This window comes from Gopherus evgoodei, chromosome 1, assembly GCF_007399415.2.
Source record: "Gopherus evgoodei ecotype Sinaloan lineage chromosome 1, rGopEvg1_v1.p, whole genome shotgun sequence".
NCBI classification, from domain to species: domain Eukaryota; kingdom Metazoa; phylum Chordata; order Testudines; family Testudinidae; genus Gopherus; species Gopherus evgoodei.
In genome coordinates this window covers 138,687,763-138,705,941 of record NC_044322.1, presented here as the reverse complement: position 1 = coordinate 138,705,941, position 18,179 = coordinate 138,687,763, and the positions used below count along the sequence as shown (strand labels likewise).

Here is an 18,179-nt window from a genome sequence, read left to right as displayed (position 1 = left end):
AAAAGCAGTTTTGCTTTTCCACTGATAGCAATATGTAAAAATGACCAACTTACCCCCAAATATTTAAGGAGTAATGCAGGCACTACACTTGACAATAATTCTCTCATAACAAAGTAACTTGAAAAATTTAGGTACACAGGACTCCAGCCTGTTTTTTTTAAACCTCATGGAGCAGGTGAAGTAGTTACTCCCTGGAGACACTCCTTGACACACACACACACACACACACACACACACACACACACACACACACACACACACACACACACACACACACACACACACACGTCACTGAAACATCACCCTGTTAAGGATGAATCAAGCTAAGAATTATCTTCAATGGCTTGTCATTCCAAGAAGTGTAGTATTAGAAGAGTTACATGCTAAATTGTATTTCCAAGCTAAAGTGTTCCAGTAGCTTTGACTAGAGTATTAAAATAAGGACACAACTGCTCCATTGGTCAAAGTATATGGAATCAAATGAAAAATACTGTCAGACACAGGAAACAGGAGTATTAAGTTAATTTTCAAGTAACACCACTCAAATAGGACCCTCAAAAAAATTTAATAAATCATGAACCAGCCTACACCCTATATTCAAAATGTGATACAATCTAAAAATTACTGAAAATCAGAAAGCCACATTTAATAATTTCAAAAATATGTACACATGCATTAAAAACATAAACTTTCTGACCTTTGCATCCCCAGAGACAGTTTGAGAAGCTGTTTTTCCCAATTGAGTAAAACAAATCACAATATATATTCTCAAATGCAAGAATACTGAACCCACACTTAGACGGTCCTTAATTACTGGTGAGACTAAAGTACAAAACAGATAAGATGCCATCCTGTATATGCTGCAGGACCAGTAAATGCCAGCAGCAGTTAATGAAGTCTGACAGCTACTTTATGACTTAATTTCAAAGATTAAAGATATTAACATTTCAAATAATAGTTCAAAAATGGAACGAGGAAACATACAGGAGGGAGAGAGGAAAGAGGAGGAAGAAAAAGGACATTTTTATAATTTCAAGTGTTTAAAAATGCTCCTGGAAAATACACAGTGGAACATGAATGCTATGTTTTTTGTAAAATAAAAGTAATAGAGTTAGCAAGACACACTACTAAGCTGATTTAAATTAAAAAGAAACTGATATTAAACTCATGCTACACAGAACATAATTAAAAATATGGAGAAGGAGCAAGAGTATGTGCAATTTCATTTTTAAAGTCATATTTCACCTTTCTGAAAATATTACAGCAGCAAAAAATATCACATACAAATTGGCTCTGGGTTTAGAGTATCAAGACACATTGTCTGTAATTCTGTGGGTAAACAATGCCATCTCTGTAAAATTCATAAAAATCTGCCTCAAACTGATATGAAGTTCAGAAGAATGTCAGCACCTAACTGGAAGGTAAGCTGTAGTTCTCTCTGGTGACTGGTCTATGCTAACTTGAGAGACGTAGTTCTCTTGGTGCCATACTGAAACCTACTATGGACCTTTGGAATTGAACAGAAGGTGGCCACGTCCTTAACAATTGTAAGTCTAAATGCAACTACTCTTACCAGTGAATTCTCTCATCCATGAAAAAAACCAGACATAGTCAGTATAATCATTTAAGGATAGACAATATCAGAGCCTGAATAGTCTAACCTGTATGCTCTAATCAAGAGCCAGGCCAGTATCTTGGCAAATGAATAGTTGGGACAAAAAATTCCTGCTTTTTATGATCATGCCATTACAACATGTATAACATACTGGCTATTCAAAGGAATCATGATTGTAAAAGTAAATGTTCTTCCAAAACTCTTTAAAATATTTAAGTGAATTTTAGAGATAGAAAGCAAGAGTTTGACAGTAATGAAGTCTATTCTTCACAGCGCAGGTACATCATGGGCAGTAGCAATACAAGTTTCCCCAAACTCTGTCTCAAATATAACTTGACTACCAATTTTAGGGGTGAGAAACTATGGGGTACAACATGATACGGACTAATCAGCATGACATTTGCAAGGGTAAATGTCTCTCCAAGTTATTATAAGGACATGTTTACATGCAGTGCTGCACTGGTATTAACTTATGGTGTGACTTTAAACTGATTTTAAAAGGTTTACAAGTTGCAAAATGGGTTGTGAGCTACTCATTTTGGTTTTAAATCAGACTTATTCCAGATTAATTTGATAAGGAACAAGTTTTAAGCTAATTGTCTACACATGGGTTTGCACTTGTTTAAATAATCTGGTGCAAATTTCTCTGTAGAAAAGGCCATTTCCTTTTTTCACAAAAATGAGTAGACTTGTTCAAAGAAACATAAGCTATCATTAACAGTATGCATCCATACATAATTCAACCTCTGCTTCCTTCTCTGTCTTAAGAAAAAATACAATCTTTGGTTTTAATGATATAATATCTGTCACTGTAATATTATGGTAAAGAGCCCTGAAAATGCCTGTAATAAAAAACTCGCAGATCCAGCCATCAGCTATAAAACTCGTTAAACCTCAACCACACTTCTCATAAGCCGCATATAGGCATGTTTATTAATAGGATGCAACATACCTTAATAAACCCTTTAACAATTAAGAACAGTTATCTCATCTATGCACATAAACCAAATCAATTTAATCCATTTCTCATCTCAGAGCAAACAGATTTTGACAATTTCAGATCTACAAAATACCTTGTCAGTGGAACCTTAGACTTTGTAACGTCTAATACATTTCTGGACCACTATACTGCTCCTGTGTTCTCCAGGGCTGGGCCAGTGGCAGCTCTTGCACTGTGCTCCGGGGCTTGGCACTGTGACCTGGGATCCAGGGTCGCAGCGCCACTCCAGTTTGGCCTTCCACACTGCTGACCATGACAGAGGGGTGGCTGGACCAAACCGGAGTACTGCTGCAATCCAGCACACCTGGTCACATCTGTGTTGTCATCTTAGAGCCAGGCTGTAAACCCAACTTTTATCTTGAATAGCTTTTAAAATATTTCTTGCCCAAAGAGATGGTGAGTGACAGACGCTAGTTGAAATCAAACCTGAACAGGTGATGTATTTTGGGGAATATCCAAGCCATAGTTTGAGCCTGAGGTTCATGCAAAAACATTAAAATAACATTTTGATGACCTTTTTAAAAATAAAAAATAAAAAAATAAATAATAAAGAGACTACTGCATCTTGGGGAACCCCTTGTTCAAATGGCCTCAAATTTTTGGACCACTAACCCTATCTCAGGCCCCCAGGAGGCATAACAAATCAAGACAATCGGAGTAAACCCGTGGATTTCAGAGCACTTCGAAAAATAACTTGTAAATGGTAATGTAGTCTCAGCCTTAATTATAGTGATGCTTCTGCCCCCCCATAATTGTAGACATTCACTGAGTGTGTTCTTCAACATGATCAAAGTAGTGAAGATCACAGTGTGCACATATCAAACTACAGGGCACACACACAACTTGGGCAACTGTAAGTAAGGCTACAAATTTGTTGTGGCGGGGGGAAAGTCATGGATAATGCGACTTCCCTTTTGTCCGTGGTTTACCCCACAGCGGCAGCTCTTATCCTGCAGGGATGGCCCTGGATTCCCACTAAATCATATGCACACGTGCAGCGGGACTGGAATTCTATTCCAAGCCAGAGTATTTGCATGCAGCCTGATGTCTGAGTAAGGGGGTCATTCAAGGTGAAATGCTGTGACTGTTGACCTGAGCAGCACGTATACACTACAAATCTAAGTCCTGGCCTCAGCAACTCTTTCTGAATATATGTTATGCACATTAATTGTCCTCTGCCTGCATACTCGAGAGGGAATCCTTCTTGAAGTTTTGCCTTGGCAGCAAAATTTCTGTTTTAAGAGCTAATATTTCAAATTTCTCAATCTAATGCACAGTCAGATTTTACTTTAAAAAGGAATTTTTTATTTTATTTATAGGAAAAAAGTGTTAATTAAAGAGGGAAAATGAAAGACTAGTGGGTGCTTACTAGACAGTAATGTAATGACATGCTTCTAACTCATTTCCTAAACAGTGGGACTGAGTGTGATCAAAGAAAATAAGTAGTTACAACTCTCATGAATGCCAGCATAATCAAAGGGCATCAGGAAATGCATCCGGAGACCCCTATTCTAAAAACTGGCATTCGTTCATATAGACTTATCACGAAAGACACAGTAAACAACTTCAACTTTCTATGTTTGTTCAATCTACATAAACCAAGCATTTACACTTTTATTCACCCCTCAAAGTGCTGCAGTTTTTGTGAAAAAGGAAATCTCTTTTTGCAGACGTCTGCATGTGACTAAAAGGTGATGACCTTTTCTTTCAGTAATCCATGCCTGTCTCAACTGGAGACTGGATTACTGAACTGTCTTCTACATGGGTATTCTCCAAAGGTGATTTGAAAACTTCACTAAGTGCAGAATATGGCATACCAGATGTTTAGCAATGCTTCTCACAGAAAACACATTACCCAGTTATTTGAACTGGCTTTCTGAGAATGGCCCCACAGATCTTCCCCACTGTTGGTCCAACAGAGCCAGAACCCAAAAACATTTAGGACATACTTCTTTCAAGTTTTATTATCTCAGTCTTCTGTGAGGGTGACAGATTAAGAAAGAGATGCAGAAGATATTTGTTAGAAAAATCTCAAGAGAAGCTCACAATTAACCTGCAAGATCTACAAAAGTTTTTGTTGTATGTTTGTCTAGAGCAATGAATAGCCACCTATTTAAAAATAAAAATAAGTAAAAATGAAAACAAGAGTGAAATTGGCTAGTTTGCTTTGAGTGCCAAGCTGATGAGCAACAAACAAATGGTAAAAGATCCCTTCACCTTAAAGTGCTCTGCAAGCTCTCTAGACACAATCATTTCAGATACCTGATATGCAACACTTCCAACAGCATGTTGTCTAATAAATGCTAAGTCAGTACAAAGGCAGAAGTACCATCTACTGAAATTACCATTATCAAATCCCAGGTCTCATCACCAGCTTCCAACTAGATTTGATGCTTCTAGGTTTAAGATCTGACAGGATCAATCCAAGGTGGCATGCTTGCATGGATTAAGAAAGATTTCAATAGGAGGAGATACATAAAATGAATAGTATGGAGAAGGCATACTCTGCCCCATACAAGCAAAAGGGAATTGATGAAGTTAAAAGGCAAAAGTTTAAGAAAGAATAAGAGGAAATTTCTCTCTTTACACATTGAGCTGTGAAACTCATTACTGGCAAGACAAACAGCTTAGCGTTTAAAGAAAAACGGACTTTTTAAAAATAAGACTTATCTCCAGGTTAATTGGCCAGGATAAAGAGTTGTGCTTAAGGACATATGATAATCACTGGCTGAAGTCAGAAAGCAACTTCCCATCTGGTCACCCCAAAGCTTCCAGTCACTGCTCTCTAAACTTCTGAATTAATCAAGGAAAGGGTATGTATCAGATGATGAAAATTAGTCTTCACAGTGCACTTCCCCACTTTCCTCAAAGTTATCATTTCAGGCTATCTACAGGCTTAAGATGGCATCACTGCTACTCATTCACATTTTAACTTAGATTCTCAAACACAACTGTATTGCAGTCTAAAACACTGGCACTGAACAAATGGCTGCTTAAGTGCCTGAGTCCACACGACTCTGCATGTAAGAAATTATACAGAAACCATATAAAACAGAAGGATGTCTGAAAGCTTAGGACTGATTGCTGAATAGAATACAGTTTGCAGCAACTACATTGTTTATAGTCAAACTAAAATCTGATCTACTCTAGACTGTAACACAAGTCACAGGACATGGCTGTAATACTGCTTATCTGACCAGATTATAACAACATACTTAAAAGTTATAGTTTAGTCAGGACCTACCTGTATCTTTGCATTTAGTTTAGCATCACAGATTGCCCCAAAATACTGAGACACTAGCTACCATCACACATCTCAAAAAATCTCTCTTCACAGTCAAGCGCTTGCAATTACCATACCCTCTCAAACCAAGTCTTTTTGGGGAAGGAGCCTGAGGGGTTGCACAAAACACAGACAACCTGGTGCTTTGATAACCAAAAGAGATTGATAGTTCCTCTGCAACTGCTCTCAAAACCTAGGAGACTAACTTATCAAAACCTGACAAATGCAGTCTCAACCCCAGAGGAAAGGCCAGGACCCAAACTGGAACTTACTCAAGATGTCCATGTCCAAAAGTGAGGCAGTATCACATCTGGAAAATAGGAGTCAGTGAGCGGTGATGGTTACTATTTATCATCACAGAAAAGTTTGAAGTATGTGCCAAAGATTGAACCTCTGGTACTGTTCAAGGTATACAGAATTACTTCTGGATACCTTTATGCTGATACACCAGTCAAAAGACAAGCGTACCATATTAGTTCAGCCGCTCCTTTGAAGGAATGTTTGACTTATTTTGCTCATTTGACAATCCTGTCTTTAATCCTGCCACACTTGCATTACTTTATGATTATACAAGAGCCTTGTCCTCACTAGGAAAAAAAGGTGTTTTTATCACGTGTCAGCTAATGCATTAAAATCCTAGTGTGGACAAGACAGTTCATAGTTTTCACTCGTTAGATGGTTGCAGTAAACCCTTGGCATCCCTTCCTCTCTCATGTTTACCTCACCCTGATAACATGTGAAAACTATGCCTTGCCCACACTAGGATTTTAAATATATGATAAAAAACAATTTTTCCTATTGTGGACACACCCAGAAAGACTAGTTGCATGGTACATATTCCTGCAGGAGTCACCTAGATCCACAATCATTTTGGCAATATTGACTGTAACTTTTCCATAAAAAGTCATGGGTCAGATATCATAAAAATTAAGTTGGGCATTTATGACAGGTGTTTCTTCATCATGTGATAGTACAACATCAACTAATGTCCTTGTGATATTAGTTTATTGTAGCTCTTTTCAGAATGCTCTCATTAGGGCTGCTCTATTGCTTGCAGCAGCTCAAGGCTCAATGGTATGATCACATTATTATGCACAATTTTTTAAGAAAACCAACACAGACTATGACGTGACCGATTGTGATAGCACGCAACACTGAACTTAAAAAAAAAAAAAAGATACAACAAATACATTGGTCCTTTTACTACTTTCTTCAATTATTAAATGTGAAATTTTAAAATTCCATTCTATGCTCTCTATAGTATTTACTTTGTGCATGTGTCAGGTTTGACAATGAATATCAATGACAGTTTCCCTTTCAGGTTCTTTGCAAGGTTTGGGTTTCCAACACCGCAGGAGAAAGTTAAGAACAGTTTTCAACTGATTTTCTTTTAACTAGACATTTCTTTTGATCTTTGCAGAAGTTTGTTTTGAGACAAATGTAAGTTTATAGTACTCCTTTAAAAACCAGTGCTGATGATCTTGGCCACATTCAAGGCCTGCTTCTTGAGCCTTGTTCAGACAAGTACGTACACTCACACACCTCTTGTGTTTAAGGATCATACTATTCCTTGAAAGCCTACTAAATAGTAGGTTTGTTTTTTTTCCCTGTGATGTGCCTTGCGGTACGAAACTCAGCTGAAACTGAAATCCATCTAATTTTTATTCACTCTTAAAACACCTTCAACCATGATTTGCAAAAAGGAGGTGTGCTAAATTGCTTCCTTATGTTGCATAAAGACCTGAAAGGTAGTTCTTCCTACTCTCTTCCCCACACTCCACTGTTCTCACAGTTTTTACATTACAAATATCACCAATATCAAATGTTTGCAGAAGATTTCTCTGGAGGACCCGGAGAGCTTCAACTGGAACTCTCTCAGACTTTAACTGAATTAAAAACAAAGTGTTGAATGTTTAACAAATCAATCTTCTGTTTAACTCAAATGCCTGTGACAGGTGTTAAAACAAACAAACAAACAAAAACAGTTTTAAACTGTGACTCACTTTCCCTCAATCAGGTTTCACTTCCTTAATACTAAAATCCTACTTGTTCTCCGGTCATCCACAGTATCTCTCTCAAAGACAGGGTAGACAAGATCTGAGTTTCTAATGTAAAAAAGTGACAGCCTATTTAAAAAAAAAGTTTGAGGCCTTATTTACACAAAAAAGATTGTATCAAATTTTTCCCCATTTGTTTTGCTTTCCAACTGTTGTTTAAAACTACTATTTGCCCAATATCTCTTGCTCTACCTTTCAGTTCTTTAATCAAATTTGATTCCTTTGTTTGGCTGTATGCTCTTATTTTAAGAGGAAGGAAATATTATTATGCAAGTTGCTTTTTAAAATTGTTATTAATCTTCTGAATGCTTTGGTAAGGGGCACTATTTAAAAATAAAGGTAACTATAAGAGACAGCGTTCCCTGGGGTAGTAGAAACCAGGATGTTACAGAAAGAATGGCTTGTGATTATTGCAAGGAATAGTTTCACTGCCTCTTGAGGACTTTCCATTGGCCAAAACAGAAAACTTTGCACCTTGGAAAGTTACCTTTCCTACTACAGGTAACATGCCATGACAGACACTAGAAAACCTATATGACTATGACATGAGATACTGGAGCAGAAAAGTAGTGAGAATATACCTATATCAACAATTGTACACCTCTACCTCGATATAACGCTGTCTTTGAGACACAAAAAAATCTTACCCCGTTATAGGTGAAACCGTGTTATACTGAACTTGCTTTAATCCACCCAAGTATGCAACCCCCTCTCAGAGCACTGCTTTACCGCATTATATCCAAATTAGTGTTATATTGGGTGGCATTATATCAAGGTATTACACTCAATAGCATATATACAAATGGCATCAGGGCACATTTTAAGATAGAGTACTGTAAGGATAGAGTGCTGTCCACAAACAAGTGTGTTTTTATAAGTCCACACAAGAGAAATATTATGGCTTTCTTGCAAGAAATAGAAACAAGGACTACTGTAAATCCACTGAGCTATAATACCACTCTTAGTAAGATTTTATTAAGAATGTTGCCTTTTTTGGTTTAGAAGATATGGAAAATTAAACTATTAACATTACTTTTGATTCATATTATATAAAAAATGTCCACTTTCCCCTGTACAAACAGAAATAGGATCAGGCACCACCACCTTTTACTCATGCACTTCAATGGGACTACTCACACAAGCAGGACTGGCAGGGTTAGGAGCATTGTATACTGGATCAATTCTACTACTATATTGAGAAAATTAAAACAAATGGTACAAAAATGAGAAATGGGCAAAGGTCATCCTACCCTGTAACAAGTATTCTACAATTACAATACAGATACAGCCCCTACCCACCCCTTGCTGAAACGACCACGTGATCCATTAGATGCCAATATTAGCTCCTATTAAAGCCTGCCCAGCTATTCCCCAGGACAGCGCGGGTGCGGGGACGGGGACGCATCACCCCAGGGGTAAGTGCCACGAACTGACCAGCCTGAGCCGACAGGCCCACGGGCTCTCTGGGGTGCCAGGCGCGGAGCCCTACGAGCGGGACCCCAGCCAGGCAGGTGGCCCGGGAGGCCTGTAGCGCGTGCGGAGCGCGCTCTGGGTCGTGCCGCAGCCCCCCGGGAGCCACTGCAGAGCCCGCCGCAGCCAACCCCCTTCCCCGTCACACGCGCAGCTCCCGCGCTCCATCCTTCCTTCCCTCCCTCCCACCCACCCACCGCGGGAACCGGGATCTCCGGGGCTGTGCCCGGGGCTGTGCCCGGGGCCGGGAGGCTCTGGCCGCGGACTGACCCCCGGCTCCCCCCCGGACCGGCCGGGCTCGAGCCGTGGGCTGGGAGCAGTTGCCCCCCCCCCAGGGAGCGGAGCCCATCGCGAGGCTGGGGCGCTGCCTCGCACGCCAGAGCCGCCCGCACCAGCCACTCTCCGGGCGCGCGGCGCCGCGTGGGGCGGTGGACGCGCCAGCTAGTGGGGAGAGCCCGACAACGCGCGCGCCGGGCCGTTACCTCAGGGCTGCCCCGCGCTGCTGCCGCCGCCGCCGCCGCCGCCTCCTCCTGGTGCCCTAGGTTATGACGCCGGCTCCGTCCGGACCCTACAGTGCTGCTGCTACTGCCTCCGCCGCGCGCTGCTTCGGCTCCGCGCGTCGCCATGATGTGACGGCAGCATCCAAACAAGCAGCCCGTCGTCGCCGTCCGAACCAGACACACCGGAAGCGCTTGTGCCGGCCCCCCCGCAGCCAATCACCGCGCAGCTCTCCCAGTCACGTGATATACACTTTTTCCACCAGGGACCCGGGCGGTCGGGGACCCTCAGCGCGGCTCCCGCCAGCCCGGAGATGGGGACTGCTATTCCCAGCATGCTGTGCGGATGACGCAGCTCGCCGGTCCCATCAGACTCTCACTTTGGATCAGCAGGAGCAGAGCATGCTGGGAGCTGTCGTGCAATTCCCCCTCCCACCCGCGCGGGGCAGTGGGCGGTGTAGTCTGCGTGCGACTCTGGCGGCAGAACTTCCTGGAGCGCGAGATGCAGCCCCCCGAGGTGGGGTCCGCAGCGCTATGGCAACGCCGCCACGAAGGGGTGGGAGAGCGGCGCGCGCTCAGGCCGTGGGGCTCAGCGACGTGAAACCGGCCCGCGAACCCGCGGCGCGGGAGGTGACTGTGCAGGGGCTCCAGGGACCCTTATAGGCGCGGGTCGGCCGGGGAGGGGGATCCTTGCCCAAGGCGTGTGAGAGGGCTGCGGGCCACGCCAAGCCGGCGACCGCCCTTGCGCCCAAGGCCAGAGAAGCGGCTGCGGCCGGGGCACATCGCCGCCTGGCCAAGCAGCAGCAACACTTCTTTTCTTGGCGCTCAGCGAGTGCTGGAAAGCGAGGGGAAACTGCAGGTGCCCTGACGGGCGGGTCAAGAGGCGCGGTTACCGGTGAAACCTGATATTTGTTCCTGAAGTAGAGAAATGGGGCCGACCTCTAGCCAAAGTGGCAAAACTTTTAATTAAAACTGCACCGCAGGGATTTAGGCCATTGGTGGACGATGCGGGTACAGCTATAGCACTACAACACAGCGTATAGACACAGCCGCCAGCAACAGACGGTGTTTGTCGGTGGACCACCACAGGTATACCCCTGCATCACATGTGATGGCACAGAAGTTGACAGAAGCAGTTGTGAACTACTGCAACTTTGACTCTGACTACACTACAGTGCTTACAGCACAGCAGCTATGCCAGGGTGGCGCTGCTAGCGTAGATGCTCTCAACCTTTCTAGGCTATGTAGCCTTTTCAGGAGTCTGGTGTTAGGTACCCCCAAGTTTCACCTCACTTAAAGACTGTTTGCTTACAAAATAAGACATTAGAATACAAAAGGGGCACAGCACACTTACTGAAAAACTGCTCTTATTCTCATTTTTTCATATTATAAGGTAAATCAATTGGAATATATACTTGCATTTCAGTCTATACTATACAGAGCAGTTTGAACCAGTCATGGTATGAAATTTTAGCTTATACTGACTTTGCTAGTGCTTAGCCATTGTAAAACTAGGCAACTATCTCGCTGAACTGAGGTACCCCCTGGAAGACCTCTGTGTACCCTAAGGAATATATGTAGCCCTGCTCGAGAGCCACTGCTCTAAGCTGATGGGAGAGAACTCTCCCATCAGCTTAATTACACCAGCCCCTGCAAGCTGTAGCTATGCTGACATCATGCTCTCCACACTGGTGCTTAGGTCAGTGTAATTTATGTCACTCAGGGCATGGCTTATTTACCTCTCTGAGGGCTTGGCTACACTCACACGTTACAGCGCTGCAACTGGGGTGTGAAAAAACACCCTCCTGAGCGCTGCAAGATACAGCGCTGTAAAGCGTCAGTGTAATCAGGGCAGCAGCGCTGGGAGCGCGGCTCCCAGCACTGCACGCTACACCCGTAAGGGATGTGGTTTACATGCAGCGCTGGGAGAGCTCTCTCCCAGCGCTGCCGCTCTGACTACACTCACACTTCAAAGCGCTGCCGCGGCAGCGCTTTGAAATTCCAAATGTAGCCATACCCTGTGCAACATAACATATACCTACCTAATCTGTAGTGTGGACATAGCCTAAGTCTACAGAAACTTACATCACTAAAATTGGTGTAAAGCAGTTTAGTTTGTCTTTGTATCCGCTCTGCCATAAACCCAATTTACATCACTTTAAGTGCCCACTTAAAGTTGCAGCACTTTAAATCAGTGCAACATCACACCTTTAGTTCAGGTAATACAACTTTACAAGTAGGACAAATGAGGGAAGGTAACAGGGGCCCCACTTAAGAATGAACGTCTGACTTACCTTCTGCCTATAAGCAGACATTACTGCTTGTTTAGGTGAGCTGTGGTGAATTGAGGATGCTACAATTCCTGCTCTGCAGAATGGCAGTTCTAGTACCAATAGAGTGCTCTGTCCTAAGAGATGCAGGAGTTTCAAGTAAGGTAGAAAAGACTTCAGCAAGAAGCCCAAGACCAAGATCTATATAAAGATTTAATTATTGGTGGGAAATTATGCCCCATTCATATGCCCCTCTTTTTTTGCCCTGTATTTGTGTGTATTAACTCTCATTTAAGTATTTTATTTGCTCTTGTTCTAGAGCAGTGGTTCCCAACCTTTTCATCTGGCGGGCGCCAGACAAAGGACTGTGGCGGCGGTTGAACACCCGTCAAAATGCTGCTGAATTTCTGCAACAATGCCTCTCAGTGACGTTGCTTGTCAGCGGCAAGCAGCGTCATCGAGAGGCATTGCCGCTGAAATGCTGCAGAAATTCGGCAGCATTTCGGCGGATGCCCAACCGTTGGCCAGGACGTGGGCACATTTAGATGCCCGCCCGCGGGCACTGCGTTGGGGACCCCTGCTCTAGAGCATCACTTTGAAAACTAAGAATTAGCCAACTCTGCTGTTTGGTTTGCGACATGTAAGAAAAATATGTGGCAACACTTCTAAGAGTCACCACATCCCACTGCAGTATTTGTGGTTAGGGTGACCTGATTTTCATAGAGAAAAAACTATGACATCTATCACAAGGATGAGGCTATGCAGGGCAATTTTTCTGGGAATGACACTTCAGTGTATATAGCAAGATTAAAAGGCTGCTCTCATCTCGATCAAACAATGCCCTTCTCTGTTGCTTTGTGCCCCTATGATTCAACTCTACTTTCAAGAGGGCTAGATGAATGATTAATGGGAAGAAACCATGGACAGATGATAGATAATACGTTGTGCGAAGGAGGCAAACATGCATTATTTGAAACAGTCATCAATTTCCCACCTCAGGTGGCCAGTGTGGAGGGGGTTACAACATTTTTTTTTTTTAACTGACAAATGCCTGCATAGGCCTTGAAAATACAAACAATGCTGTTTCACAGGGAGATATGCTTACCCTATTCATACTACATAAAATCATATTATGTTACTAAAGGACGTAACATCTAATACAGGATGGCAGCTTATCTTTGTAGAAGTTATTTGTATAGGGTAGCATCTACTTAGAAGCATGGGATAAAATCCTACGGTATCTGAACGTGTTATAGGGACACTATTGTGGAGGAGAAAGGAAAAAGCATGATCAGATCTGTGAGACAATAACGGGACAGGTTTCTGTGGTGTGATAGCAGCAGAGGTAAAGATACAAAACAAGTTCTCACTTGTGGCTAGGTGAGAAGGCCTATGGGAGGCAGAAAGCATCCAAAGGTCCTGACCCTCTCCTCTTCAGTGTAGGACAGGCAACAGTTTCCCTGCCACAGGAATGGAACACAGTTTGTATGTTAATATTTACCAATGTTTATATTACTACTGTGCCCTTCTATAAAGCATCTCAGGCTTATAGCAATATATTAAACATCACTCCTTACTCATGGAATAGGGAAGTATTATCCCTATTTAACAGATGAGGAGACTCAAGTACAGAGAGGGTAAATAACTTCTAACTGAGCTAGGAAGAGAAATCCCACATCCAGTCAGGTGCTCTAGCCACCAGATTTTCCCTCCCCAGCTACTTTACACTTGTAAAGATGATCTTCACTGAGAGTAAATCAATAAGCTTTGAATTGCTTTCAGTAATGTTAAAGCTTGGGTCCATAAGAAAGTTATTTGCTAGCCTTAATGGCTAATTTAAAGGCTTATAAAAAGTGTTCTAGATCATCATAAAAATCACAATCGTGACTCAACTTAATATCAACTTTCTCTCAAACAAAGGGGTCTAGTTCTTTTACCAGTATATGGAGAACTTGTACATATGCAGTTGTACATTGATGGAAAAATAGGCCTCTTCCCCAGCTGGTTCTGAATTTCGATGCTCCAGGTGGCCTTATGCTGCTGGCCCTTCTCTGGAACAGGAAGTCCTCCCTCCATTTTCTGCTGCCACTTCAAGTGTGGGACAGAGCCATGGGAAACCCTCATTTTGTGGTGTGCCACGGGCCTAGATTCCATTAAATTGGCCCTGGCACTATGTTAACAAGTACACAACAATTAAGAATATTTCTTGCACTCTCCCCAAACCATAATAAAAATTAACAGCTTCTTTCTGAAGGGGAGGGAAAAACCAATTTAACTCTGAACTACGGAGGGGGGTTGGAAAAGGAAGCCGTCTCCCCTACAGTTGGTGCTGGCTAGCCTGCCTTTATTTTTATTAAAGTAAAAGCTTAACCATAAGACCAACTGCATTGTGTTAGGGTACCAGAAACAGATTAGTACTTACCAGTGCAGTAAGGAGTCTGAAGAGACCATTCCAGCAACAGAATTTTCCTCAGACAATAAACAGATTAAAAAATATTTTCAACTGCAGTGATTTTTACAATTCTGGCACTCTACTTTTTGTTAATGCCAGTGGTAAGGACCAGCATAATTACTATATGAAAAAAAATGTCTTGGTAACAACACATGTGAAGGATTAGTGCTAGTGAGGAAGGTGTTGATTACTGATTACTCTCGCCCCTTGCTCCACCGATATGGCCACCAGGTGCCCGTTATCTACCGGGTAATGAGCGTTGGGGTAGGGCGGAGGTTCGATCACTGGATGCCTGGGGGGGGGTGTCAAGTGCCCAAGGGCAGTGACGGAGAGCACGCAAGCAATTACTCTTAGTGTTTAAGAGAATAAGGGTTTATTAAATGAATCACAGATAATGATAAGGGAAAACACGATCAGTTACATCTGGGGCTTACAACACACTACCAAAGCAAATAATACAAATACTGCAATTACAAATAAAAGCTGGCCCTGGTATTTTTCTAAATCCCAATAGTTATCTAAATCATTCCAGGGGTTAGTAGGAGTAATATTGGTGCTATTAGTAATCATAAGTGCAGCAACTAATTTTCCTAAACAAATTGTGAGGCTCAACTGATTCCCCTTGCTTTTGAGATTTCCTGGTCAACGGGTTTCCCCTAGCAGGAGTCTCAGGGCGGCTAGAATCAGTCTTTGCCTCCTATCTATCAGTACAGAATACTTAACAGCTAATTATACTTACACATACAAACCACGAAAGTTTCATTACGGCCGGCAACCGGTTAGGCTTCAGGAAACGCGTGAGCCGAGAGAGCGTCCAAGGTGATCAGGCCTGGATACGGTTTCGACAGGAATTCGGGGGCTCTCCGCCCGTCCCCGGGAGGGGACCGGCAATATATAGTAAATTTGTCGTCATTGTTTGTGATAAGCCAATTGGGGGGTTGCGAGTGACATATGCCCATACAAGGGAGGCAGTCGGGCTTTAACATCTTTACTCAGGAAGCAACCGTCGCGAGGGGAACTGTGTCTCTTCAGGCTGGCTAACCACAAGGCTGCTTTTCCTGTTGCAAGTTCTGCTTTCAGAGCAGCTATATGACAGTTCTGAGGGCTGGGGGAAAAATCCGTTGGGGGGTGGAGGCCGGAGCACCCGTAGTCTGGCCCTGGGGCCCCACTTGGGGGTCAAACATGCCCCCATGCTCCGGCCGACAACTCCCCATGTACCTAAACCTCAGTGTCTGAGTCAGCATCCGCCCCTACGAGCGGACGTTTCTCAGTAGCCGAGGCAATAAGGGCACTTCCCACCATCCGCCGAACACAGGCCTTAACAAAAGCACACCCAAGGCAGAGGAGGCAGAGGCCCACCACAAGCGACACAAAAAGGGATTGAAAATAAGCCTTATAGGCTCCAAGCCCCAACCACTCCAGCCATGACCAGAAGCGGAAGGTCTCTCTGGACTCACGCACAGCGGTTCCTAAGGCCTTAAGATCATCAATTACTTCAGTTAAGTTTCCAGAAATAGAAGAAAGAGAGATACAGCACTTATCTTTAAACTGGGGATACATAGATACAAGGGTTTCACAAAAATCCCGTGATTGTAACAAAAATTGTATCATTAAGCGATTCTGAAAAGTATAATCTGCTAATTCACCTAGCCGCTGATTAACTAAAGTAAAGCCTTTTGCAGTAGTATTAGCTAGCGTTTCAATAGCCAGTGATTGGAATAATACTTGCTCACGCAATAACATGTACCCCACGGGGTTAAACGAGACTGCTGAAGAAACCATAGAGGACAACGCCCCCTTCGCCCTCTCCCACCATCCCCAAGAACGTCGAACCCTCCCGGCTGAACTGGGCTGCCAGGTCTTAACATAAACACCGCCCCCTTTTATCAGGAGAGAGCCAATAGTACATATGCCCTTGGGGTTGGGAGGGAGTGCCGCAAAGGCAACCTCGCCACATAGCCAGAAATGACCGGGTCGTAATCTATTTAAAACCCAATTAGAATAAAAATAGGTGTGCTTAAGAGGGTTAAAAAAGGTGCTAAAGGGTGGGTCCCAGACATCTATTTCCACGACAGTTTCATTGACTATTGGCAAGGGGGTGTCCCGATCCATAACAACGTCACCGTGAGACACGTTGCCATAGACAAGGGTTTGGGAACAATTCGGATACGTGCCGACCCAATAGGGTGAGTCTGACCGGTTTTTATGTCCCTCCCTGCCATAAAATGCCCAACAGTGGGACGCCATGGGTCTCTGTGCAGGTGACAAGGGGAGTGGGTCCCTGCAGCGTGCTCTAGTTCTATTAAAAATAGGGAAAACAAGAGGGGAAATGGGGTTAAAAAGGTCATTCGTGCAACCTGTCCACTGCGCGGTAGGGAGCCACTGAGCTGAGGGGGAAGAGCAATTAAGGGGACCATTAATACTACTAAAGTTAAACACTAACGGCAATAGATCAAACAAAGGCCTATTTACAGACAGCTTGTTAGAACATGCAAGGCAATTATCAGAGGTCAGCGAAGATAAGTCGATGTTTCCTCCCAGGGCTTCCTGGATCCAATAGGCTGCAAACAAAAGCTGATGGGCATTTTCGCCCACAGGATATCGTTTCAGGTTCAGCAGAGGTGGGCCCCTCCGGTTCTCGTTCTGGCTTCCTGCCGTTATGGCAAACTGTAAGACAGAACAGAAGGCGGCCTTATTGGCCCCCGTTAGTTCGCTCCTGACTCAGAACGTTTGCTTATCCAGTTGTGGTGGACCAAGGTGTGGGTGCCCTGGGCATCCACAACCGTGTAGGTATTAGGATATTTACCTGCACTTACAATTTGTGCGGCGTAGGGTTCCCGGCGACCTGAGGCTCAGCCACCCAGACTAGTTGGTCAGGGTGATATACGGGAGTCCAGGGACCTCTAGGTCTGGGGCTGATCTCCGGCCAACGAGAATAGTTTGCATTGAGGGAGATAAGAACCTGGGGTAATAGCGCACTCCAGCCCTTGTAGTCATCGTGGGGATTAACTGAACGTATCATGGTTTTCAGAACCCCGATTTTCCGCTCTACAACACCGTTACTTTCGGGGTGATACTTCAAGTGAATATGGAGGGAAGCCCCCCATCCCAGCACTAATGCTTCGAAACGTTTGCTGGTAAACGGGGGTCCTCCATCTGCTTGAACCTCGGAGAGCACACCCCATGCTGCAGCTACCTGTTGCAGCGCCCCAGCCACGGCCGCAGCCGTGGTGGTATTCAGGGGAATGCAGTGAGTTTGACGGGAGCCCAAATCTACCACTACCAGGGCCTTAGGGTGGCGACGGGCTCCGGGTAGGGGTCCCATTAAATCTATTTGCCACACCGCGCCAGGAGGGAAGTACTCTGCAGCGTACGCCCACCGCTCGTAGCGCGGGCGGTTTTGGGACTTGATTTGTGCACACTTAAGGCAGGCCTGCACGACTCTTTCGCAGTCCTGCCGCCGTACCTCAGGCTTTCCCTGAGCACCTAGGGCTAACTGATTGTATAGGCGGCCGCTAGGCAAATGCCCCCAATC

At 44.0% G+C, this 18,179-nt stretch overlaps 1 protein-coding gene and 1 long non-coding RNA gene across 5 annotated transcripts in view; one reads left to right on the top strand and one right to left on the bottom strand.

The window, feature by feature from the left end:
- The window catches only part of TXLNG (taxilin gamma), a 43,655-nt gene extending 30,047 nt beyond the window's left edge, over positions 1-13,608 (bottom strand). Inside the window, exon 1 of one of the 4 annotated variants that reach the window (XM_030573786.1) lies at positions 13,563-13,608. Coding sequence is in view for 2 of the 4 variants with exons in the window: in XM_030573770.1 (XP_030429630.1) it covers positions 9,908-10,051 (144 nt within the window). In the remaining 2 variants the exon portion in view is untranslated. Of the gene's footprint in view, positions 1-9,092; positions 9,117-9,907; positions 10,130-12,216; positions 12,606-13,562 lie in introns of those variants that run through there. The other 3 variants (XM_030573776.1, XM_030573770.1, XM_030573794.1) reach the window with 3 other exon arrangements.
- LOC115656718 overlaps positions 10,259-18,179 on the top strand; it is a 29,533-nt gene continuing 21,612 nt past the window's right edge. The window contains exon 1 of the long non-coding RNA XR_004001742.1: positions 10,259-10,552. This is a non-coding gene — a long non-coding RNA (uncharacterized LOC115656718). The remainder of the gene's footprint in view (positions 10,553-18,179) is intronic.